Source organism: Stomoxys calcitrans, chromosome 3, assembly GCF_963082655.1.
Source record: "Stomoxys calcitrans chromosome 3, idStoCalc2.1, whole genome shotgun sequence".
Lineage (NCBI taxonomy): Eukaryota > Metazoa > Arthropoda > Insecta > Diptera > Muscidae > Stomoxys > Stomoxys calcitrans.
In genome coordinates this window covers 92105536-92132753 of record NC_081554.1, presented here as the reverse complement: position 1 = coordinate 92132753, position 27218 = coordinate 92105536, and the positions used below count along the sequence as shown (strand labels likewise).

Genomic DNA, 27218 nt, shown 5'->3' with positions numbered 1-27218 from the left:
AAATTTCTTTTATTGTCTTATCTATAACTTATTGTTTTTAATACCCTACAAAAGGGTCTGAGGGACAATTTACATTCTTCGATTGGCTTGATTGGAATCCAATCCATTTTATGACTTGAAACCCATTTGCATAGTTTCGTCTAAAGACATGTTTCTTTAGTTAGGCTGGATTCTTATCTGAGCTGCTGAGCGCAGCGAACGTGTTTTTAATTCGCTACGCAGGAATATCTCTGCATATCTCGTTAGGGGTTCTTATTTTACGTCAAAATGTTACAGATACTTAGGAGAGATATATAGATAACAGTATTATCATATAAGCGGTTGGTAGTCTGCGTCTCTTTCCAGTGAAGCACCAGATCTAAAGCCCGGGAATAAGCTGAGAATAAACTCTAAAGACCTTACAGTTGCGGTGGACGTAAAAGGCCGTAGAATGTTGTTTGCTATTGAAACATCAACAAGTGCAGTGGCTTCATCAGACTCTACTAGCCGACAGGCGACTGGGCCGCAGAGGTTTCTGGCGAATACAACGAGTTCAGGCCTTGCGCCCAGGTCCGATTCACTTTCACTGGTAAAAACATAGGCCTCTCGAAGAGGTGGACGAATGGACTTGATCTCAAATCTATTAGAAGGATCTTTCTGGCTACAACGTACTTACCTATTGCCTGTGCTCTGCTGTGGAAGTGAACTGTGTAGTAAATATGACTAGGAGCACTAGACGTTTGGAGATATCTCACAATGCTATCGTACGATATGATCAAGGTCTAAATCGGTAGGAGAGCTATTCATCCTATGAGGAAAGCATATGCAAAATCATCCAAAAACTACACTTTGGAAGAACAATCTGCAGGATATCAATATCTTACAAATGTAGTTCGTTTATGGAGCACTCTGGCCACATCAATTCAATCCATTGCATTTCATTGGTACCTCGCATACTGTAATTCAAGGCGGATTTAACAAGGTGGTCTTACGCGAACAGCTGCTACCAGCCGGCCAGGTTTGACGGTATTAAGATGACAGATTTTGTTTGCATTCTCTTTGATGTTATCTTCTTTCTCGCATATTCTCTGCTCATTTACGCACACGTATACAAACACGCACACAAATTTCTTTGCGTGTGCTGGCAAAACATCGATCAGCTTGATGACAAGATGGCGGATTGCACCATATGATTTGTGGTTGTTGTACAAATGAGACCACCTTTATTGTTTCACCATGACTGTAATTTTACGATTATTCTTATCTTTTTGTATTTTTAACCGAACAAGTAAACCTAAATGGAATTTAAATCCAAAGACTACCACCAATAAGTAGACAAACTCTCTTAATTGGGAATGGGATATATTAGCTGGCCAGGATACCTTGTCATCCAAAAGACTGCAATCGCGCTGTGAATATTCCATCCACAAGGGAACTAGGTTAGGTTAAAAAGATGGTACGGATATTAGCCCATTTAAGTTCACTACCCCTTCTTGTAATGCAATCGCCTTGAAACTTTACACGTAAGAAGCTTTCGGTTCCCTGATAAATAAAAGGTACATAAGTTGTTTTTATGCAGTACCAGCTAAACCGGTCCCGCTCCGCTGCGCCTTATTTTACTTTACATGGAACAAAATTATCCTCTAAATATTTATTTTCGACAATCAAAGAGCTTTTAGCGAAGTACCATGCTAGGAAAATAGTATTTGTATGTATATCGCTTGGCTAACAGTTAAACAATTAAATGACTTTATCTGAATCCCTTTACTGATTTATGAATTCGCTCAACGGGTTGAGGGTCATTTGAGTTTAGATGTTAGATGTACTCCATTCTTAAGAGACTTTATGTGAGCCCGATATTCTCATGGGAATTATGGGAGTAAGACGACTTCCAGGGTGGCGGTTGGTGGTCCCGCAAGTGGGTTTAATTTCGTGATCTACTTCCAAATACCTTTCATTTGAGTCCCATATTGCCTGGACCCGTAATAAATATGTCAGATTTATGGGTGTTTTCGGTGTGAGTTTGTCCCCAGACACTTAAGCATCGTGCTCTACTCTCAAATACCATTTATTTTAACCCCATATTGCCATTGTTAGAGGGAAGTTTATGGGATGAGGCGTACCCCAATCACTTTGACCCAAAATTGGTTATCATGTTTGTTTTCTAATCTCAAATACCTTTCATTTGGTGGGTAAATTTGTACTCTTGGAAAAGGGGCGGTGCCCCAAATACATTGTCCTACATTTGGATTTCAGATTCGTATTCTACTCCCAAATAAATGGTATTTTGAGCCCCATATTACGATGGTCAATAAATAATTGCTGTTTGTGCGGTGTTTTTGGGAAGGGGTAGACCCCCAGAAAATTTGTCCCGAAAATGGGTATCAATTTCGTGCTCTACTCCCCAATACCTTTCATTGGAGCCCCACATTGACCTGGTCGGTAAATATGTTCGATTTATGTGTGTTTTGGACAGTGGGGTTGTCCCCCAAACACTTAGCCCTGAAAATAAATCAGCATCGTGTTCTACTCTCATAATATCATTTATTTGAACCCCATATTGCCAATGGACTCAAAGTTGGATATCAAATTCGTTTTCTAATCTCAAATACTAATTCCATTTAAACTCCTTATTGCAAAAGTCAGCAAATATGTCCGCTTTGTGGAGAGCTACACTCTCTAAGACCCAAATTGTCATGGTAAGCAAATACGTCCTACTTGGGCGTTGTTATGGGGATGGGAAACTTTTTCCCGTATATTAGTATCAGATTCGTACTTCGGTACTTCCAAAGACCTTTCATTTGAGCCCCATATTGCTATGCTCGTAAATGCTCTTTGGGTCGGCCCCCAAAACACTTGGTTCCACATTTCGATATCATATTCGTATTCTACACTAAAATACCTTTTATGAGTCCCATATTGCCATGATCAGTAAATAAGTCCTGTTTGGAGGTGTTTTTAGGGAGGGGCGCACTTGGTCGCACATTTTGATAACAGATTCGTATTCTACTCGTAAATACCTTTCATTTGAGTCCCATATTGCAATGGTCGGTAAATATGTCCGATTTAGAGGTGTTTTTTGGTGGTCCCCCAAACACTTAGTCCGACAATTGGATATCAGATACGTTTTCCAATCTTAAATACTTTTCATTTGAGTCCCAAATTGTCGTGATTGGTCTATATATATATTTGGTAAGTTTTGGAGGTGGGGCGGCTCCCCTAGGTACCCCATCCGAAATTTGGATACCAAATTTTTGTTTTTAGGTTACTTTAAGAGAGCATACAAAATTTGGCTTAAATCGCACCACCCATTTCCGAGATCTGGCGTTTGTGAAAATTAGGGTAAAGGGGAGGGTCCGCCCGCTCTTCAAATATCAAAAAATGTAGTATTTTCACCACGGGATCATTATGCACCATCTATGAAAATTTTAAGAAAATCGGTTCAGCCATTTTTGAGTCTATAAGGGACACACACAAGATAGTTCCCGAGAAATCGGGGTTGTTAAAAAGGTACACCAAACACTATATTTAATATCAAAAATAAAATTGAAAAGATAAATATATATTTTTTAATTTTTTCCCCATCTTCGAGTGGACTTTGAAATGTATTAAAACTAATACTATGACATATTTCTCTTTTTCTATTAAAATATAAAAATTTTAAACAAGGAAAATTTTTAAATTTTTTCCGAAAAAATTTTCCTTAGATTTTTTATGAGAAATTATAAAAAAATTCGACAGACAACTTATTGAAAAAAATTATTGTTTCTATTATATTGTTCTGTAGAGTCAGAGCAATCCGCAAAAATTGTTTAATCAATATAGTTAGCAACATTCAGCGAATACATACAAGTAAATGTTCGCCAAGTCACTGATGCGAAAACGCTACACCTGTTGAAAATGGGTTAATCCGCCCCATGCCATCCTATCGGCTTGTTGTGCGCTCTAAATACAAAATTGAGTCTCGAAAAGAAAATCTGTGCTACTTACAAAATCCCTAATTGTTTTCCATACCTCGCCCCTAAGTTGGTCCATATCTGGTGTTGTGTCCCCACCTAAGTGCCGTTATCTGTTAGAACGCGATAGCCGGGCAATGACATAGGCAATGGTCCAACGTCTCATCATCTTCCCCACATGCTATCACTTGACGCACCTATTTTGCACAATTGAGTTCGTAGTCCTATGTGTTCCGTTATGATACCGAAAACAACGCTGACCTCCTTCTTTCTTCATTTCAGTAATAGCCTCATGCTATTGTATGCCATCTTTCAAGACCCTTTCGACCCTTCTGTATAACTGATTTAGATCCTTCCCCCTTAGAAGTAGTATAACATCGTCTGCATAGCAGAGGGGTTCTCCTCAGTCAGCATCCGTAATACGTTATTTATGGTGGTTACCCATAGGAGTGGCGATAAAATGCACCTCTGTGGCGTGTCCTATGCCACTTTCTCCCATAAGTGAGCTCGTGTTTCTATGTGTCGAGTTATGACACCAAAAGCTATACTGACCTCCTTCTTACTTCCTTTCAGTAATAGCGTCGTCCTCTCACGATCCGGATCACCGAATAGGATTTTCGCCGTCCAACCAACTGTTTCGCTGTTCCGTTTGTCGCCACGTCCTTAAATCGCACTGCGTCGACCGAAAAGGCTTTGGGTTAACCAAATTTATCGCAAAAATATATTCATTTACAGGTAGTGGCAGTTGCCCAACAACAAAATATTCAGTTCACTATCTGTCAAAAACAGTGATTAGTGCAACTCTGATTTTGAGTACGTTACTTGCTCGCGCCATTTTACGTTGTTTGTGTGGGTATAGTTCTTACTTCCCAGCCAGCATTTTGGGAAAATTTTGATCAAAAGATAGTCACATTTGACTATTCTAGATGATTAAAACAATCAGATATGCGAACATTTTATAATCAAAAACTAATCTGTCGTCGGGAGGAAATGGTACCCTGCAGATGATTATTCTTGAGGAATCATTTATGATATCTGCTTTAAAGCAGTTTTCATGCATAACTGTTATCATTTTTACTCGTTTAGTCAAGTCTCTTCTTGCTTACATTTGCGATCATTTTATGATCACATTTAGATCCATTTTGGTCTCATATTTTGTTCTCATATTAGTGACATTTTAAGTAATTTTCTGATCATAATTTGTATCATTTTCGACACACTTTTTAAACCATATTTTACTGTAATATTAAATAATTTTATGATCATATTGTAAATAATTTCCGACCCATTTTTACCCACATCCAATAATAATTTGAAACAAAATTTTTCATTACATTTACCAGTCTTTTTATTTACATTTATTTTGTTAAAATGAAGAATTTTAAATTTTGACATATTTTGGGCATAAATAATAAAACAAGATGGATCAAATATTTGATCAATCTGAACGTACCTTAAGTGTAATTAAATTTATTAATTAAATTTAAATTAAGTCAAAAAAAGCATTAAAATATAAATTAAAATTAAATTCATTTCATTAAAATTTTATAAATCTAAGGACGTTTACGTTTGTTTAAACGTTCCTTAGAGTGAACAAAATACTTTTGAAGTATGCTCTTTATGTCCTTGTCTTCAGCATTATATTTCAGATGACAAATATCTGTAAATAAAGATACACTTAAATAGTTTATATTTTTAATGGTTACAACTTTTTCATACTTTTAATAACTGTAATAATAAACAGACATAATAGAGAATTTAATGCAGCGAAAGTTATTGAAAATTCACCTGCCCATTTACCCAATTCTTCACAAATGTCAGAATCCTCTCCCTCACTTCCACTGCTGGAAAAGGGGGATTCATGTTCACTTCTGTCACATTCTGTTTGAAGTCTAGTATTAAATCCACTATTAATAATGTCTGAGCAAATTTCATTCGCCCCTCCCATACTTTGCTCAACTGTATCATTATTTTCTAAAATTTTTTGAGCTTCTCTTTTAGCTATACGTCTAATTTTTTTGGCTGACATTGTTCCTTTCTAAATTGTTTTTTTTCTATTATATTCACTCACCTTATTTTCACTATCTTTAATTATTTATTTATTTGTTCCCGTATTAATAAACGCAACTTCTCACTTCAACACTTCCAACTAAATGAATATCGACTGCTTTTCCACTCATTCTCCGCACGCTATACACATTCCAAATATGTCCCGTTACTAAAATAAACACAAAAAAACACAACGATCACTTTTGAATCACCTGTAGACATAAAAATGATTTCCTTGTAATTTTTGTTGCAAATAAAAACTCACGCACATAATAATCGTTTTTTGATCACAAAATGTGTTAAAATATGGCTAGTTAAACTGATGTAAAAATGATCATCAGTTTTTAATCACAATGAGCAAACACATTTGATTGTCTATTGTGATTAATTGTATGGAACCTCAGTTTTTAATCACCTAAAGTAATCAAAAAGAAGTCCGTATGGAGACAATCGAAAAATTCGATCATCCAAATGCTGGCTGGGTTATAATACACACACACACAACCAAAACTCTTTGACAGATTGTGTACTTCTCGAGACGTTTATCGACGGCAGTTCTCTGGCCTTCACTGCCAAAGCGTCCGCCCTTTCATTCCCCTTTACTCCCGCCACCCAAACCATGCGGGCCGTGCCATTCTCAGAGAAGGCGTTAATTTTCTTCTTACACTGCAAAACTGTTCGTGACCTTACCGTTCTGGTTATTATTGCCCTTATAGCCATTTTACTGTCCGTAGTGATGTTCATACTCGACGTCCTCGCGTGGGTAACACACCACCTCACGCATTCCGGGATCTCTCGCCTGCAGGACCGTGTTATGGTCAGGCAGTCTAAAACAGATCCATTATCTTTATGTCATGGCGCCCACAATTTATCCACCTGTTCCTGTGGTTTATCCGGTACCGGGTGGACCACGCGATACTGGTTCAAGGATTGGATCAGTGTTCCGAACATTGTTAAAAGCCTCCTAGACAAACAAACTAAGGGGAGCAATAGTATTGTGGGCCCAAAAACCTTTGCTACTGACGCTAAGGACGACATGATTGTTGTCATTAGCGACATTAGTTCTTCATCAAACCTTACCAATGAAGGACTCCATCAGCTCAATCCGATAGGTACAACCGGCTGCCATGGACTGTCATCGGTAAACTCCGATACCAGCACTCACGGAATTGCCAGAACTTCGCTTCCTCCAGGTTGTGGCGATAAAGACTGGTATTGCAGCCGATTCAAACTACAATAGAATTTTTTTCGATTTCAACGTTTAGCCAACTTGTACCGCCGCGTCCTAAAAAGATTGGTGAAATTTGACCTGATTTGGTCAAGAATGAAGATATCACTTCTCAACCAATGGCTCCCACGTGGATAGCAACGAATCCTCCAAATCCCGAACGTATACTTGGGAGACATGGCCAGCATTAGTGAGGACATAGGTTAGGTTAGGTTTATGTGGCTGCCATCAGACTCACTTAGATGTTTTTGTCCATTGTGATACCAGAGGAACAGGGGAAGGAAGTTGCCTTCTAGTTCCTACCGTTGAACCATTCAGATTGCTTTAAAAAGCTCAACAACTTACGAATGTTCACAGCCGCTAAAACAATTCTGTAGAAATGAGTACCTAAAGTGGAACATTCTGAATGCCAGTGCGGGACCCACATACATCAGATGTTCGATAATCTCTTCTTCCTCGACGTCCTCACAGCTTCTGCAGAAATCGTTACTTGCAAATTTCAGTCTGTCAGCATGTTTTGCGATCAGACAGTGATAACCTAGGTTAGGTTAGGTCGAAAAGAGGGTGCAGATATTAATCTGCCCCATGCCACTTTGGACATACACCTTAGCCAGTAATCGGCTTGTTGTGCGCTCTAAAAACTAGATAGTAACCTCTAAAAAGAAAATTTTAAGTTAGTAATTCCGTGCTACTTACAAAATCCCTAATTGTTTTCAATACCACTCCCCTATGTTCGTTCATGTCTGATATTGTGTCTCCACCTAAGTACCGGTATCTATTAGACTCGAAAGCCGGGCAATGACAAAGGAAATGCTCCAACGTCTCATCATCTTCCCCGCATGTCCTACACATGCTATCACTTGCCGCACCGATTTTACAAAAGTGAGCTCTTAGTCCTATGTGTCCCGTTATGATACCAAAGCTATACTGACCTCCTTCTTGCTTCCTTTCAGTAATATCCTCGTCTTTTCACGATCTGGATTCCTCTGTAGGATTTTCGCCGTCCTATCGACCGTTTCGCTGTTCCACAATGTTGCATGCGCATTCGTCGCCCATTCCCTTAACTCGGTCTGCGTCGACCCGAAAGGCTTCGGGTTAAGTTTATTGACGGCAGTCCTCTGGCCTTCACCGCCAAATCGTCTACCCTTTCATTTCCCCTTACTCCGTTATGGCCCGGCACCCAAACAATGCGGATTTTGCCATCCTCAGAGCAGGCGTTAATCTCCTTCTTACACTGCATGACTGTTCGTGACCTAACTGTCCCGGTTGTTATTGCCTTTATGGCAATTTTACTGTCGGTAAAGATGTCCTCTAGCTTTGATCCATCCGTGTAACATGATCTTCCAGATGGCAATACTAGGGTTCCGTCAATCCAAGACTGTGACGCTGGCAGCAGTGCCTCGCACTCCTCTTCAAGGTTTATCTCAGGTATCCGATTGGAAACCTCTTCCCTTCCTTCCAGGTTTTCTATCGTTGCCTCGATTATACCGCGATGGTATGAGCAGTTCCCATCCTCAATCCATTCTCCCATCGCCTTAAGTCTCATAGCCACAGTGGTTGCCTCACACTTAATCTGTATGTTAATGGGTCGGAAATCTAGAATAGTCTCCAGTGCCCTAGTGGGCGTGGTCCTCATCGCTCCGCCTATGCCAAGACAACATGTATGGTCCTTATGTTGCACTTTTATTTAAGTCTTCTCTGGGTTAACATTGAGATCTCTGGGTCTTGCCCAGTCATATGCCATATGCAAGACCTTTTCGGCCCTTCTGCATAGCTCGTTCGGATCCTTACCCCTTAGAAGTATTATAACACCGTCTGCATAGCAGAGGGGCCCAAATCCCTCCTCAGTCAGCATCCGTAATAGGTCATTTATAGTGGTCACCCATAGGAGTGGCGATAAAATGCCCCCCTGTGCCACTTTCTCCCTTATTTTTATGCCATGGGACACACAATTTATCCCCCTGTTCCTTAGCACATAGTTTATCCAGTCTCTAAGTACCGGGTCCACCCGATACTGTTCTAAGGATTGGATCAGTGTGTCGGTCCACACATTGTTAAAAGCCCCCTCGATGTCAATGTATACCGCCAGTGTATACGTTTTGGCATCGAAGGATACTTATTTTTTATGCACAACCTCGTGCAGGGAAGTCTCCACCGACCTTCCCTTGTTCTGGATGTTCTACTCTTTACCATGGTGTCCACAATACGTTCCATGGTTTTGAGTAGAAAGGATGTAAGGCTTATGGGTCTGTAGGCCTTTGGTGTCGCATAACTTGCCTTGCCGGGCTTGGGTATAAACACCACCCTTGCCTCTTGCCAGGCTTTCAGAGTATATGGAATTGTTAGCCTATGCGCCACGGCAGCTCTATGCGTAGACAGCCAAGTGTCGCTTAAGGCTCTGGTGTATAACCCAAACATGAGGTCGAAGCTTCTTGAAACTGACGAGGAACGAAGCAACTACTGAATTAGTGAACCCAACACTTTGCGAGTTTTCTGGCGGCAGGCAAGTAGCCAAATTTCGTACAAATTCGTTGAAAATTGTAATAATTTTATAAGTGTAAATCGGACGGATTATATATATGGGAGCCAGGGACATAGCCAAAGGGGCCCAGAGAAACCGCCTGCTCATAAAAATTATTCCAAAGTAATTTATGAGATTTTTGCCATTTGTTTTTTTGAGGACAAAATTAAAATTTGATTCTTTGAGACTTTTGACAATTTTTTTAACGATAAAATTTCTGGAGACATATTTTTCTCTCAGACTTCACAAATTTGTAAAAAAATTTTTTGTAGACATCAATAATTTTTTTTTTCTAAATGAAAATTAAACTTCTAATGACAAAATTTTAATTAATTTTTTTTTTTAAAGACAACATTTGAATTTTTTTATCCAAAATTTTAATAAAATTTTTTTGAGCACAGAATGAAAAAAAAATTTAATGACATTTTCTCCATAGCCAAAACTTTAGTGAAAAATTCTCAAAAGGCAGAATTTGGCCTATACCCGGCCCTTCTAAAATATATATTTGAAATTTTGGAAATACTTTCTAAAGATAAAATTAAATTTTTGGATTTTTGGCAATGTTGACAAAATTTGCTAGACACAGAATATAATGAATTTTTCTCTTAAAGGCTGGTTCTAGTTCTTTTTTCACTGTTAAAACCCCATATTTGTTGCGAAAACAATTTTATTGAAATTTTACCATAAGTAATGATGGGAGGCTACCGTAATTTCAATAAAATTTTTTTAATATAAAATATTAATGCAATTTTTTTCAAAATGTAAAATTTCAATGAAAGTTTTTCTTAAGATAAAATTTTAGCGAAATTTTTTGCGATGACAAAATTTAGCCCAGGCGGACGCTTCCAAATTATTTCTTAAAGATAATATTTCAAAAATAAAGTTTAAAAGAATTTGTTCTTAAAGATAACATCTCAATGAAATCGTTACTTCAATGACATTTTTTCGGAAGACAAAATTGTAATAAATTTTTTTTTACATTTGTTGTTTTCTAATTTTTTTATTTTTTCTAAAGAAAAAACTTTCTGAACACGAATGAAAACATATCAGCGAAAAATCATCTAAAGATATTACAATATTTGGCCCGGCTCAAAATTATTTTTCTAACAAAAGCATTTTAATAAATTATCTTATTTATAAAATTCAATTTGTGTTTGTTTGTTTGTTCCGTATAGACTCAAAAACAGCTAAACCGATTACCTTGAAATTTTTACAGATTGTGTAGGTTGGTCTAGAAGGTAATATAGGGTATATATTTTTTTGATTTCGGAAAGAAGGCGGACCCTCCGATTCAAATAAAAGGTATTCGGGAGTAGATTACGGATATGGTCAGGAAGTATGAAAAGGCTTTATAATTTATTGATAATGGAAGGGGGCAGACCCTCCACCGTTACCCCAAAAACACCACCCAAAATGAAAAGTGGACTGATAAGGACAATATGGGTATCAAATGAAAAGTATGCGGGAGTAGATAACGAATCTGGCATACAAATTCATGTCGAAGCATGGGGGTCACCCCACCCCAACAAAAACGCCCAAAATGGGCACATTAGCCAACCAGGGATGTATGGGATTCGGTTTGTTTGTTCCGTATAGACTGAAAAACGACTGAACCGATTTTCTCGAAATTTTAACATATTGTGTAGGTTGATCTGAAAGGAAACATAGTGTATATAATTTTTCGGTATCGGAAGGGTAACGGACCCCCCCCCCCCTGGAAGGAAACAAGGGCTACATAATTTTTAGATATCGGGTGGAGGCATACCCTCTCCCTTACCCCAAAAACGCCACCCATATCCGAAAGTGGTCCGAGGGGCACAATAAGGGTATCAAATGAAAGGCATTGAAGACCAGAGAACGAATATGATATTAAAATTTGGGTTCAAGTGCCCAGTGAAATCGGGTAATAAATGCAGCTTTTATGGGCCTTAGAGCCTTAACCGGCAGATCGGTGAATATGGCAGCTATATTTAAATATAGTCCGATCTGAATTATATTTGGGTTAGATGTCGGGAGGCCTAAAACTACTCACTGTTTCAAATTTCAACGAAATCGGATAAAAAATAAAGCTTTTATGGGCTTCAGACCCTTTATCGGCAGATCGGTCTATATAGCAGCTATACCCAAAAATAATCTGATTTGGCCCTTTCAAGAACTTCATCGTGCGTGCACCAAACAGACGTATCTGCGCCAAATTTCAGATTAATTACAAAATTTTTTTAGATTGTAGAGTGATTACAACAGTCGGACGGACAGACACACGGACGTTAAATCGTCTTAGAATTATACTTTATAGGGTCGGAAATGGATATTTCAATGTGTTGCAAACGGAATAACTAAATGAATATGACCCCTATCCTATGGCGGTGGGTATAAGAAATAGAAAAACCCATGTTTATTCATTGTTGTCTCAACAACGACTGAAACAAAGAGAATGAGCATACGTTTGACTTGCCATCACCACTACCGTAAGGAGCTGGACATCGCTGCCCAAAAGCCTCAATTTTATCTCATTTGGCAAAAAGGTCCACAAATAGATATAGCCACCAAATAAATCACTTCCTCGATTTTATTTATATTTCTTTTTCCAAATTAAAAGAATTGATTAAACAAAAGCGCATTATAGGGAATCCCAAAGTCGTTGTTGTTGTTATCTCGAATCAACTTATTTCTGTTAAAAACACTTGCGCCAATAATAAAGCGATAAAATTGAACTTTCTTGGTCAGTTTACTTTTCATAGCAATGGCTAACGTACGCACGTTTTTATACCTTGGGCTTGCTGTTCTACTGGCACCCACCAAGTTCTCGATTGCGGTGGCAACAAATGGTCCCGAACAGCGGATGGGTCGTGTTGTTGGTGGCAGCAATGCTGCTGTGAACAGTGCTCCGTACATTGTGTCATTCCAACAAAATGGAATCCACTACTGCGCTGGAAGCATATTGAATCAAAATTGGGTTGTGACCGCCGCCCATTGTCTAGCTTCAAGTAGCCAAGTGATGAGCAGTACTTTGGTGGCCGGAAGTATATATGTGGCTGGCACAGCGACTACCACTCAGAAGCGTGCTATTAACTATTTTGTGGTCAACGATCTATATCTGGGCGGTACATCGCCCTATGATATTGGTTTAGTGTATACTAAAACTCCATTTACATGGTCCAGTGCCGTAGCGCCAGTTACTTTGCCCACCGGCGGCTCCACTCCCACTGGCAACGCCATTCTGTATGGCTGGGGAAGTGTTTCAACGACCAATACTGCCTCATATCCCACAACTCTTCAGGTTGCCACTGTCCCCATCATATCTCTGAGTACCTGTGAAAGTGCATTGGGCACAGATGTTCACACAACAAATCTGTGCACTGGCCCGCTAACAGGAGGTGTTGGCATTTGCACTTCGGATTCCGGCGGTCCCTTGGTGCAAGTGGTTAACAAAGTCAATGTTTTGATTGGAATCGTTTCATGGGGCAAACTGCCATGCGGCCAAACAAATTCTCCATCTGTCTATGTACAGGTATCACAATTTAACACATGGATAGCCCAAAACCAGAAGGTACCAAGCTCGTTGGCTTAATTATTGCGCTGGTCTTGGAAAAACGATATTTGTCTGCAAAGTGCTATTATACACCTAGAGAAATAGATTTGCTGAATTTAGCAAACACCGTCTGCTGATATGAAGTTAAAAATGTTTAACTTTTGGGGAAATCCATTTCCAATTATTCAATTTCTAAACGATAATTAAAGCAATTCGATGGCTCAATAAAAAAAGGACCGAACTCAGTTTTAACCAAGATGGCATTTTTTTTTTGTTTATTCAGAACGAGAAATAACAGTTGCAACCTACTCCAAAATTTCGAATGGATATAATTGCCAATAACGGATTTATAGCGATTTCTAAAAACGGCCTAGGTCAAGTTTTTCCTTCTCCTGTAAAGAAACAAAACACGTAGTTAGTTTTTGAAAGACAAATGTCAGAAGCACCGTCCCTCAAAATTTCGGGCAGATACATTTGCAAGTAACAGAGCTGTAACGATTTCAAAGAAAGGCCTTGTCAATTTTTTCCTTTTCCCGTAAAGTATCAAAAAAAAAAACGAGATAGGCTCTTTTTATATTTTATATAGCCATCGAATTGCTAGGTATATATATTAATATATATTTCCGACAATTTAATGAATAGTTATTTTATCTGTTGTTCTTTTTTAATTTTTAAAAAATTACCTAATTGTAGAAAAAATAGAGTAAAATTTAAACTGTACCATCTGAAACGCGCATAACATGTTTGCTGTTTTAACAAAAAACTACTGCTGTTCTATTTTCAGCAAATTTTCTGCTGTTATAGCAAACATTTTTGCTGATTTTATTAACAAATTCCTCTGGGTGTAAACAAAAAAATAATCATGAAATAAATACAATAATTATTATCACAACAATAGATAAACAGCATATTGTATGTATGTATGTACGAGTATGTATGTCTTCTGGTTTTCTGGGATGTGTATTCCGAAACTTCCCTTTGTGGTAGGTGGGAAATGTGGAACTGTTATCTGATAAATTAATTACTTTGACGGCTTTTATACGTTAATCTTTAATACGATGGTAGCACTTTGAAGTGGTGCGATAAGAAAATATCTTTACATGCTTTCTATCGTTCAACGTAAATTCCTTTACTGATCTTGGTGTTATTTTGGAGGGTAGATTACATTTTAATTTCCACATTGGCTCGTGCATCAGTAAGGCAAAGTCGTTGTTTATAAAACGGTGGTCCAAGGAGTTTGATGATCCCTATGTGATCAAGCGTTTGTTTACAAGTTTAGTCCGGCCTACATTGGAGTGCGGTTGTGTGATTTGGAACCCATTCAACAAGTGCTCCTCAGAAAAGATTGAATCAATCCAGATACAATTTCTTCTTTTTGCGCTTAGGGGCTTACTATGGAATTCGGCTGGAGTTTTTCCACGCTACGAGAACCGCTTGAAACTTATTGATTTACCAACGCTCGAAAGGAGACGCTTAATGCTTAGAGCCGCATTATTGTATGGTCGGATTAATTCCCAATTCTTAACTGGCGAATTAAATTTTAATATTCCTTAGTGCAGTGGTTAGCATGTCCGCCTATGACGCTGAACGCCTGGGCTCGAATCCTGGCGAGACCATCAGAAAAAATTTTCACCGGTGGTTTTCCCCTCCCAATGCTGGCAACATTTGTGAGGTACTATGCATACTTCTCTCCAAAGAGGTGTCGCACTGCGGCACGAAGTTCGGAGCTTAAAATTTGAATCGGACTGCACTCATTGATATGTGAGAAGTTTGCCCCTGTATTTGTTCCGAAATACTCGGCTTTACATAACAATTAGACTACCTTTAGTGAGATCTAATTATTAATCAAAATAACCGCTTTGCTCTTTGTATGATGTATATAACAAATTGTATAATAGTACTAGCTCCGCTGCGCCTTCGTTAACTCTCTAATATCTTTTTAGGTTGGGGACACTTGGCCCTCAATGCGGATATTGAATTCGTGCCATTGTAGCCTATGACGCTGAAAGCGTTCGAATCCTGGAGAACATTGGACAAAGCGGTGTTTATCCCCTCTTAATTTTGGCGACATTTGCGAGTTACAATGCCTTGCATGGTCTTTTTAAAAATTTTCCCCAAAGAGATGTCGCACTGCGGGACGCCGTTCGGACTCGGCTATAAAAAAGGTCCCTTATCATTGAGTTTAAACTTGAATCGGGAAACACTCATTGATGTGTGAGAATTTGCCCCTTCTCGGTTCCTGGTGGTAATATTTTTCCTCTGGGTTATGTTCTCATTAGGGGAGGGATGGCATCTCAGATATTTCTACTCAAACATGGATATCAAATTCGTGCTGCACTTTCAATCCCTTTAATTTGAGCCCCATATTGCCATGGCCGGTAAATATGAACCGTTTGGAGGGTGTTTTTGGGCTGGGGCGGCCACCGGCACATTGCACTGAAAATAGATATCAAATTCGTTCTTTATTCCCAACCGAAATGAAGTTCAGATTAGGGGGTGCTTTATGGCGTACCCCAAAACACTTGGCTCCAAAATTAGAAATAAAATTCGTTTTCTACTCTCAAATAACTTTCATTTGAGTCCCATATTGCCAAAATGGGTCAAATAACCTATTTGACGTATCTTTAGGAGGAAAAGCGCCACCTAGACTTGAACGCAAATATTAATATCATATTCGTAGTCTACTCCCAAATGCCTTTCATTTGAGTCCCATATAGCCAGGGTCGGCTAATATGCCTATTTGGGGGTATTTTGGGGCGGGCGACCTAATGTGTTATGCTATATTTGTAATCTACTGTCTAATACTTTTCATTTGAGTCCCATATTGACATGACTTCGAATATATCTGTTTAGAGGAGTTTTGGGGTTGGGGGGGTTTAATACCATATTCGTTTTCTGGTCTCCAATACCTTTCATTTGATACCCTTATTGTGCCCATCGGACCACTTTCGGATATGGGTGGTGTTTTTGGGGTAAGAGGGAGGGTCCGCCTTTGGGGCGGCCCGATGGGTACTTAGACTCAAATTTTAATACCATATTCGTATTCTACTCTCCAATACCTTTAATTTAATACCTATATTGTCCCGATCGGTCCACTTTTGATTTTGGGTTGTGTTTTTGGCATGAGAAGGAGGGTCCGTCTCCCTTCCGATACCGAAAAATTATTTAGCCTATGTTTCCTTTCCGACTAAACTACACAATATGCGAAAATTTCGAGAAAATCGTTTCTGCCGTTTTTCAGTCTATACAGAACAAACAAACCGAGTCTCATATATCCCTGATAGGCTAATGTGCCCATTATGGGCGTTGTTGCGGGGGAGGGGTGACCCCCCATACTTCGACATGAATTTGTATGCCAGATTCGTTATCTCCTCCCGCATACTTTTCATTTGATACAAATGTTGTCCTTATCGGTCCAATTTTGATTTTGGGTGGTGTTTTTGGGGTAACGGTGGAGGGTCGGCCCCTTCCATTATTAATAAATTATAAAGTCTATTCCTACTTCCTGACCATATTCGTAATCTACTCCCGAATACCTTTCATTTGAGTCCCATATTGTCATGATCGTCAAATAAACCTATTTGAAGGGGTTTTGGGGCTGGGGCGACCCCCTTGTTAGGTGGACCCAACTTTTATTATGAAATTCGTATTCTACTCTTGAATACCTTTCATTTGAAACCCATATTGTCCCGAGCGGTTCACTTTCATTTTTGGGTAGTACTTTTGGGGTAAAGGGGAGGGTCCGCCCCCTTCCGATATCAAAAAATTATATAGCCTATGTTTCCTTCCAGACCGACCTACACAATCTGTGAAAATTTCAAGGCCCTTTCATTGTTGTGTAATATCTATGTTGCTTTAGACAGAACGTGTATCTTAATCTAACTCTAGTGTTTAACTGGCTGTGAAATTTCTTAAGCCAGTATTACCCTAATCCTCTAACAACCCTCCATAGTTCGGACTATGGGGTGTATGCATCCCTACGTAATAGGCAGTGACCCCCTCGGCAGTGGCAGGTGTTAGTGGCGTGGGAACGAACCCGAAAACTTTGGATACCCACCACCTCGGGTATATATATAAACCACTTTTCGCCATAATCCGGTGAAAAATGCATAATTTATGCTCCCATAGCAGCTTTATCGAAATATGATCCGATTTGGACCAAATTCGACACGGACATTGAGTGGTCTATTAAGTACAAGTCATTGTTCAATTTTGTAGAACCAAATATTAGTCTTTTTGGTAGCCATATCCAAATATAGATCGATCTGAACCATATACGACACGGATGTCGAAAAGCCTACATAAGTCACTGTTTCAAATTTCAGCGAAATCGGTATAAATGTTCCTTTTATGGGGACAAGACTTAAAATCGAGAGATCGGTTGATATGGCAGCTATATCCAAAATCTGGACCGATCTAGACCATACTACAGGAATATGTCGAGGAGCCTAACACAACTCACCGTCCCAAATTTCGGTGACATCGGACAAAAAATGCGTATTTTATGGGCCCAAAACCTTAAATCGAGAGATCGGTGTGAAAGAATTGAGGACCACTTCAATTGGCTGTTGTTCTTAAATTGAATTTTATTTAAACAAAATATTTCTAAGCTAGCTTAAGCCTAGGCAGCATGTTCCCATGCTGTTGGGTTGCTCACCTGTGTGAATATGCAACGTATGTATATTCACACGGCAACGCGGATGGGTGTCCATATGCGCGAATCAGATTACCTAAGCCAGACAATTGTCTCACACATATACACACTACATCTCCCTTTTCACAAAAAAATGATTACTTGCTAATCATTTTTTAATATGTACAAAATTACTTAATAGATAATTATTTCTTATGGAAAATATAAACGTTTTTAATAAAATCTTAAAGTTAAAAAAACATTAATTATTAATTCTACAATTTAATTAAATGTTATGTGTTAGTTAGATTAATTTTCTTAAAATGACAGGATATACATTTAACAAAATTACAAAAAAAAAAAAAATTAATAATAAATGCTAAAATTAACTTAATTAAGGTACACGAATTTGAATATATTTAAAAAGAAATACCAAAAAAAAACTATGAAAATAAATTGGTGAACAGGCCTGTCTCTAATCTATTTTCTAAATATTTTTAATCTATCGCTATGAACAGTAATAGTCTTTTTGCCCTTTATAACGTAATTACCATTTTTCATCACGTCAATTATGTTATAAGGGCCTAAATATTTACTATCTAATTTGTGACCAGTTTCATTACGAAGAAGCACAGTATCACCTATATTGAAAATTGGTTCGATTTTTCCTTTATCATGCCTTTCTTTACGCTCTATTTTTGCCGTTTCTAGCAATTGCCTTGCCCTTTTATACGCCATTTCCATCCTGTATCTTACTTCCTTGGAGTAATCCTCAGGATTATACAATGGTTGAATATCCTTAATTTGATTAAATACCTGAAACCTGTTCGGAACCCTGCCGAATAACAGTTCATAAGGGCAATATCCGTGAGAAACTGAAGGTGTCGTATTGTAACAATACGTGAAGTACCTTAACCACACATCCCAATCGTCCTTGTCAATGGATATGTTAGACCTTACATATTCGTTGAAAGTCCGATGGCTCCTCTCTACTGTCCCAAGAGTTTGATGATGGTAGGCTGTGGAAGTAATGTTTTTCACTTTCAAATATTTGCACAACTGTTCAATCAAACTGTTTTTATATTCAGTACCCATGTCAGTAACTATAGTTCTCATAGGCCCATAAGTCAATATATGAGACTCAAAGATTGCTTTAGCTACAGTTTTGGAATTTTTGTCCGGTATTGGCAAAGCAACAAAGTATTTTGTGAAATCACAAATAAGTGTTACTGCATACTCATTGCCTGTTTCGGACTTCGGGAAGGGTCCAATGGTGTCAATCAACACAATATCAAAGGGCTGTGCTGGCGTATGTGTCAATGTCATCGGAGTTTTGGTATGTCGGGTTACCTTTGAAAGTTGACATTTCTTGCATGCCTTAACATATCTGGTAATATCCCGAACCATACCTTTCCAATAATAGTGTCTTTTAATCTTCCCGTAAGTACGTGTAATACCAGCATGACCTCCTTCAGCGGCATCATCATGGTATCTTGTCAAAATAGTCTTTTTTTTCTTTCTCATTATTTCCGTTTATAATGGTCACCATAGGTAGTAGCGCTACTTTTACCCTATTTAATATTTTCTTGCCCGTTTTCTTGAATAAATCAAGTGGAACAAATTTAAATATTTGTTCGCTTGGTGCCATCTGAAGTTGGGAGATTTTCAGTGCGCCAGCTTCTCTATTAAGCCTGTGGAAAAATTGATCTAAATCAAAATTCCCATTAGCACACAAATCCACAACATGAATTCGTTTTAAAATCACTTTGCCATGTTTTAAGCAACACTGGTTTAAAGATAACTTTAATTTTACGAATTTTTTAACATCATTAAAATTAATGACGTCATAAACGTTGGGCTCTTCGATTGAAATATTTCCACGAGTATCGTCATAAACGTGGTTTGGACTATTTCGACGAGTTTCAGATCTTGTCACGACTTTATATACTTGTCATGACTTTATATACTCAGGAGGGGAAATTTGTCTGCTATTACCTTTTTATTAATTTGGCGATAATCAACAACTAAACGCCAATGCTTTTGTTCAGAATTTGGAAGCGCCTTTTTTGGAACAAGAAATAATGGGCTATTAAATTCTGATACGGATGGTTCAACTATACCATCAGCCAAAAGTTTATTTACTTGTTCGTTTATTTCTGCTCTATGTGTATGTGGAATCCTATAGTTTTTTATATATACCGGGTCAGAGTCCTTGAGTTTTATCTTTTGTTTATAAAAATTATTAGCTGTGATTGGTTCTGTTTCTAAACCAAAAACATCCGTGTAATCAGAACACAATTTGTGAAGTTGATCCTTAAACTCTTTGGGACAATTCTTTTCCAACCTTGAAAGAATTTCCTCTTTTCTGTCATTTTGTAGATATTTTTGTTCAATCAAGTCATAATTTGTCAAACTCTCAGTCGCAATACTCTTGGTGTTTAGTATAACATTTTGTGAAGTTGTATTCAAAATTCGAACAAATTCAAAAGGTTGAAGTTCCTGATTCATCACTAAAAACTCTTTTTCGTTTGTTGTTATATGTACTTTTCTAATTACTTCAGAACGAGCAGGTAACAAAATGTTATGGTCAACGTCAGAAAATATAATAGGGACTTGAATATTACAATGAAAGTTGTTAGGTCTTAGAATCAACCAATCATGGTGCTCATTGAAATCCAAAATACAGTTGTATTTCTTAATGAAATCCATGCCAAGAATACCATCACAAGGTATACGGAAATTCCTATCCACCGCCTGAAAATCATGGGGGATTAAGAATTTATCAATTTGGAGATCCAAATCAATTGATCCAAATGACTTGGTTGTTCCTTCACCTATACCACTTATTATTGTGGTATTAGACTTGATTAATTGACTATATTCTTTATTAAATTGCTTTAATAAGGATATGTCCGCTCCTGTATCTACTAATAATGTGAGAATGTTATTAGAAAAATTGTTTTTTTTTTTGCCTTCACAAATATGCTCTGATTTAGATTTATATGATGTATAGTTTGATTTTGGACTATTGTTCTTCCAAGGGAAGATTCAGGTTTCCCGAATCATTATTTTCTTCGGTAAGGATACGCACGTTGCGGTTCCTATTACCTTTATTGTTTCGACTGTCGAAATTGTGGTTATTGGAGCCACGTCCTCGATTGTTTCTATAGTAACGACCTCGTCCTCTATAGTGGCCATTACCCCGTCCACGACTATTTCCGCGTCCATACCATTTCGAATTGTAGTATCTTACATCAAAGGTGGACATGCCCTCGGTGCAAGATGATACAAATTTCGACACCGCATCATTCATTGTGCTAAAGTTCCCAGACTCCATTATAAGCCGAACTCTATCGCTGGATGCGTTTTTCGACATCGTTTTGACGGCTACTTGAGTTGAGTACTTCTGTGCTAATTCTACAGGTAGTCCGTCAGAAATGTAGGCGTTAGACAGTGCTTTCGTAAGCTCCTCAATTTCACTCACAAACGAGTTTGCCGTCTTATTTCCTTGTCTAATATTTAAAATTTTTGCTGTGATAACTTCAGTTGATTCTACTATATTATTCTACTATAGAAGCGGCCCTTATATAATTCTTCCGTAGAGCCCTCTTATGCAGTTGGTAAAGAGTTACCAATAGCTGGGCTGCCAATAAACTAATTATGATTAAGAAGTAGTTGGTAGGACTTTCTACCTTTACAACAATGTCGTTAATCACATTGGCATTGGGATCCTCTATCTTTGATTCCGTACTACCCATGATTACTATACTCTTAAATGATTACGCCGATTAAAGTCTAAATATGTTGAACGAATCACTTGTGCAGTTATATGGTGTCTCTTTTAACTCGTTCCTTAAGATACGCTTGTTGCAAATGATCCACAAGATAATTTATACTAATGAACCGTCATATCTGGCTTCTGTTTTGCGTTTTGCTAACTCTACAAGAGGTAAACAAGTAATACAAATACGTCATCAATATCGTGTATCTGAACAACAGTTCTTTGTTAATGCTATACGTCTCTGGAATAATCTTCCCAATAGTATTCAAATTATAAGTAATGAACGTCAGTTCAAATCTTTGATTTATAATCATTTTAATTAATTATTTGTTTTGTTTTTTTTATAACTATTTTTTTTTTAAATTTATTTTATTAGTTCTATTTAAATGAAATTATTGTTTCTATTATTGTTCTATTTAAATGAAAACTTGTTGAACTCATTGTATTTATCAATTTACTAACCCATGCTTTATATAAGACACTGTCTTTTGTATGGGTTTTATCATAATAAAATACAAATACAAATACAAATACAAAATAAACTGTGTCCACAAATACATAAACTGAAACATGGTCTTTTCTTATTTTGTACATAATATAAATTAAAATTTTTACTTTTTTTTCGAGACAAAAATAGTCTTTCTCCTTAAAAAAAATCTATACATATATGTATATTTAATATATGGATTTTACTTAACTTTTGAATGCGTTATTGTTGTTGTTGTCCTGCGAAACTCTTTGCGATGGAAGCAGTTAAACTATTTTTAACAATTGGAATTAGCTTATGCTGGAACATCTTTACGTTTCTGGTTGTGGTGGTGGTGGAAGTTGTAGATGCGGTCCCTCTATTTGTATTGTTGTTGCTGCTACTTGTTGTTGGTAATAATAAAGGATTGGAAAAGATGCAATTAACTGATTGTTGGTTTAGCAACAAATGATGGTTGTTGTTGGCGCAGTGTTTCATTTTATAATTGCTGCTTGATTTTGCTTAAAAAGATCCTTTTTTATTGTGCTTCAGTTCTCATCTTTTTTGGTGTTGCTGTTGTGTTTTAATGTTTTCTTCTTGTTTAATTCTTTTTGTTTGCTTTTTTTCAGTTTTTTTATGGAGTTTTTTGTATTTCATTTATGTTTATTTTCTATGTGTTGTTTTTGCCGTTGAATAATTAAAAAAATCGTTTTTCGTTTTTTTTTCACTGTGCTCTAAATGGCGGCGAGTAGGGTTTATTTTTTTTATTTTCACGGTCGCCATGTGAAAGAATTGAGGACCACTTCAATTGGCTGTTGTTCTTAAATTGAATTTTATTTAAACAAAATATTTCTAAGCTAGCTTAAGCCTAGGCAGCATGTTCCCATGCTGTTGGGTTGCTCACCTGTGTGAATATGCAACGTATGTATATTCACACGGCAACGCGGATGGGTGTCCATATGCGCGAATCAGATTACCTAAGCCAGACAATGATCATGACCAAGGCCAGACAATTGTCTCACACATATACACACTACATCGGTCTATATGGCAGCTATATCCAAATCTGGACCGATTTAGGCTAAATTGCTGAATGTTGGCGAAGAACCTAACGAAACTCACTGTTCTAAATTTCCGCGAAATCGGACAATAAATGCACCTTTTATGGGCACAAAACCTTTTCCTTTTATGGGGCCAAGACTTAAATTCGAGACATCGGTCTATATGGCAGCTATATCCAAATCTGGACCGATCTAGACCATATTGCAGGAAGTTGTCAAGGAGCCTAACACAACTCACTGTCCCAAATTTCGGCGACATTGGACAATAAATGTGTATTTTATGGCCCCAAAACATTAAATCGAGCTATATATGGCAGCTATATCCAAATATATATGGCCGCTATATCCAAATCAGGACCGATCTGAGCCAAACTAAAGAAGGATGTCGAAGGACCTGACACAACTCACTGTCCCAATTTTCAGCAAAATTGGATAATAAATAAGACCCTAAATCGACGGATCGATCTATATGGGGGCTATATCAAGATATAGTCCGATATAGCCCATCTTCGAACTTAACCTGCTTATGGCCACAAAAAGAATCTATGCAAAGTTTCAGCTCAATATCTCTATTTTTAAAGACTGTAGCGTGTTTTCAACAGACAGACGGACGGACATGGCTAGATCGTCTTAGATTTTTACGCTGATCAGGAATATATATACATTATTGGGTCGGAAATGGATATTTCGATGTGTTGCAAACGGAATAACAAAATACCCACCATCCTTCGGTGGTGGGTATAAAAACAAGTAAAAGCGTGCTAACTTCGGCCGGGTCGAATCTTGAGTTATTTTCCCGGTATTTTAAGGATAAAAGAAAAGAATTGCTATGCCATTGGAAATTTATCAGGTTATGAATCCTATGAGTACCACACAGGATGGAACTTTGAGCTCCGACTTGTGTGGTGTCCATCGTTACCACGGAAAGCTCAGCTGAAAGTTACCGGGCGCGTCCACAGGTTTCGGATGGTGGAAAGCTCCGTTTTTATGCAGAGTAACTGCAAATGCGGCGCTGGCAGTCAGCGATTTTCGAGACGAGAGTCTCAGTGAGTACCGGAAGCCTCCTCGAAGAAACCCATGGTACGACCAAGAGTTTCGAGATGCTACTGAAGCCAATAATGCGGCATATAGAGCAAACCTGCAATCAGTAATAACCCCAGATGAAGGAGAGGTATCGGGAGAAAAGGCGAAACGTCTATTCCGCAGAAAGAAAAAGGAGATGGAAAGACGTGAGTGTGAGCGAATTGAGATGTACAGGAGTCAGATTGAAGCCCGGTAATTCTACCAAATAATTAAACATCAAACCGATGGCTTTGGTGCAGGCACATCCTCCTGCAGAGACAAAGAAGGAAATGTGGTAGCTGACACAGATAGCATGCTGAGGATATGGAAAGAATATTTTACCCAACTGCTGGTGTCCGACGTTGGCGAAGAGGTTGCCGCAGAACCAATTAATGATGATGGTATAGAATGTTTACCTCCTAGTCAGAATGAGGTCCAAGTAGCAGCGACCCGACTGAAGCAATACAAGGTAGCAGGAGCCGACGGGTTACCCGCTGAACTATTTAAGACCGGAGGCGACACGCTGATAAGGCGTATGCATCAGCTTATCTGCGCAATCTGGCTAAAAGAACGCATGCCCGATGATTGGTACTCAGCTTACTATGTCCCGTACACAAGAAAGGAGACAAGACGGAATGTGCCAACTACAGAGGAATAAGTCTCCTCCCATCGCACACAAGATACTTTCGAGCGTACTGTGTGAAAGATTAAAACCCAAAATCAATGAGATAATTTGGCCCTATCAATGCGGCATTAGACCTGGTAAATCCACCCTGGACCAGATATTCACACTGCGCAAAATCCTGTAAAAGACCTGAGAGGGACAAATCAACACCTACCATTTCTTTGTTGACTACAAAGCCGCTTTCGATACCCCTTTACGTTCAAAGGTATTCCAAGTCATGTCTGAGTTTGGTATCCCTGCAAAACTAATAGGACTCTGCAGGATGGCACTTGCTGATACGCGTTCCTCAGTAAGAATAGGAAATAATCTCTTCGAACCATTTAATACCAAACGAGGTTTCAGACAAGGAGACAGTCTATCGTGTAATCCCTTTAAAATCCTGCAGGAGAAGATTATACGAGATGCAGATGTGAATAGATATGGCATCACAAGAGAACATGCTACTCACCTATGCCGACGATATCGACATCATAGGTCGGTCACCGGAAGTAGTAACTGCACCTTTGAAAGAATCGAAAGAGAGTCAGTGAAAATGGGTCTGGCAGTAAATGGAGATAAAACGAAATGGATAGTTTCAACTCCCAAAAAGCCTTGCACAACCGAGCAGAAAAAGAAAATGGAGAAAGTTGGGAACCACAACTTCGAGATAGTCAGTAACTTTATCTACCTCGGCACCACCGTAACCGAAACGAATGACACCAGTTTTGAGATAAAGCGAAGAGTAATACTGGCAAACAGATGCTACTTTGGACTAAGTAAGCAGTTCAGAAACAAGGCCACCTCTCGACAGACGAAGATTACACTATACTAGACACTGATACTGCCCGTGCTGTTATATGGTTCTGATGCATGGGTACTTGTGAAAGCAGATGAGGCAGTGCTTGGAGTATTTGAGAGAAAGATTCTTCGTAAAATATATGGACCAGTTTGCGGTAATGGAGAATATAGTCGACGTATGAACGAGCTGTATGATGACGATAGCATAGTTACAGAATGGATGAAGAAGCTCCAGCAAAGAAGTCTTTTGAAGGCAAACACGGTGGTACAAGCAAACCGGGAAGACCAAAAGCCCGGTGGAAAGATCAAGTGGTGGAAGACACCTCGAAACTTGGTGTCAGAGATTTTATGATGAGCGCAGAAAATTGAGGCGCTTGAAACGCTATTCTACGTTCGGCTAGTGAAACAAATGCTCTATCATAGCCAATTAAAGTTAAGTAAGTCAGATTGAATTGAATGTTGGAGACTATAGTAGAAGTTATTGTGTAAAATTACAGAGAATTTGAATAAGAATCGCGCCTTTTACTGGCTCAAGAAGTTAAATAGGGAGGTCGGTTTATATGGAAGCTGTATCAGGTTATAGACCGCTTCAGACCATATTTGGCACGTATGTTCAAGGTCATGGGAGAAGCCGTTGTACAAAATTTTAGCCAAATCGAATAATAATTGCGCTTTTAAGAGGCTCAAAAAGTCAAGATCCCAGATCGGTTTATATGACTGCTATATCAGTTTATGAACCGATTTGAACCATATTTGGCACAGTTATTTAAAGTCATAACAAAACACGTTAGCCAAATCGGATAAGAATTGAGCTCTGTAGTGGCTCAAGAAGTAAAGATTCAAGATCGGTTTATATGGTAGCTATATCAAAACTTTGACCGATTAGAACTATTATTAACACAGTTGTTGGATGTCATAACGAAAGACGTCACGCAAAATTTCAGCCAAATCGGATAGGCATTGCGCCCTCTCGAGGTTCAATAAGTCAAAAGCCCAGATCGGTTTATATGGCAGCTATATCAGGTGACACACCGATTTCCATACTTTGCATAGTTGTTGGAAGTCACAACAAAACATGTTATGCTAAATTTCTGCAATTTCGGATAGAAATTGCGACATCTCGAGGTTTAAGAAGTCAAGATCGGTTTATATGGCAGCTATATGAAAACATGGACCGATATAGCCCATTTACAATCCCAACCGACCTACACTAATAAAAAGTATTTGTGCCAAAATTCAAACGACTAGCTCTACTCCTTCGAAAGTTAGCGTGCTGCGACAAACAGACGGACGGGCATGGCTAGATCGACTTAAAATATCATGCCGATCAAGAATATATATACTTTATGAGGCCTTAGACGAATATTTCGAGGAGTTATAAACAGAATGACGAAATTAGTATACCCCCATCCTATGGTGGAGCGTATAAAAACTAGGTTCAATTAAGAAAACATTCAATTAAAAAGTTTGCTGAAATCGGTCTTATAA

General features: G+C 38.3%; 1 protein-coding gene across 1 annotated transcript; it reads left to right on the top strand.

Moving 5' to 3' along the window:
* The first annotated feature begins 12457 nt into the window (after nucleotides 1-12457).
* Nucleotides 12458-13520, top strand: LOC106090416 (lectizyme-like). Its single transcript, NM_001311243.1, is given in 1 exon segment — nucleotides 12458-13520. A coding segment is annotated over 1 exon segment (828 nt). The 5' UTR covers nucleotides 12458-12476; the 3' UTR covers nucleotides 13305-13520.
* Nucleotides 13521-27218: the final 13698 nt, after the last annotated feature.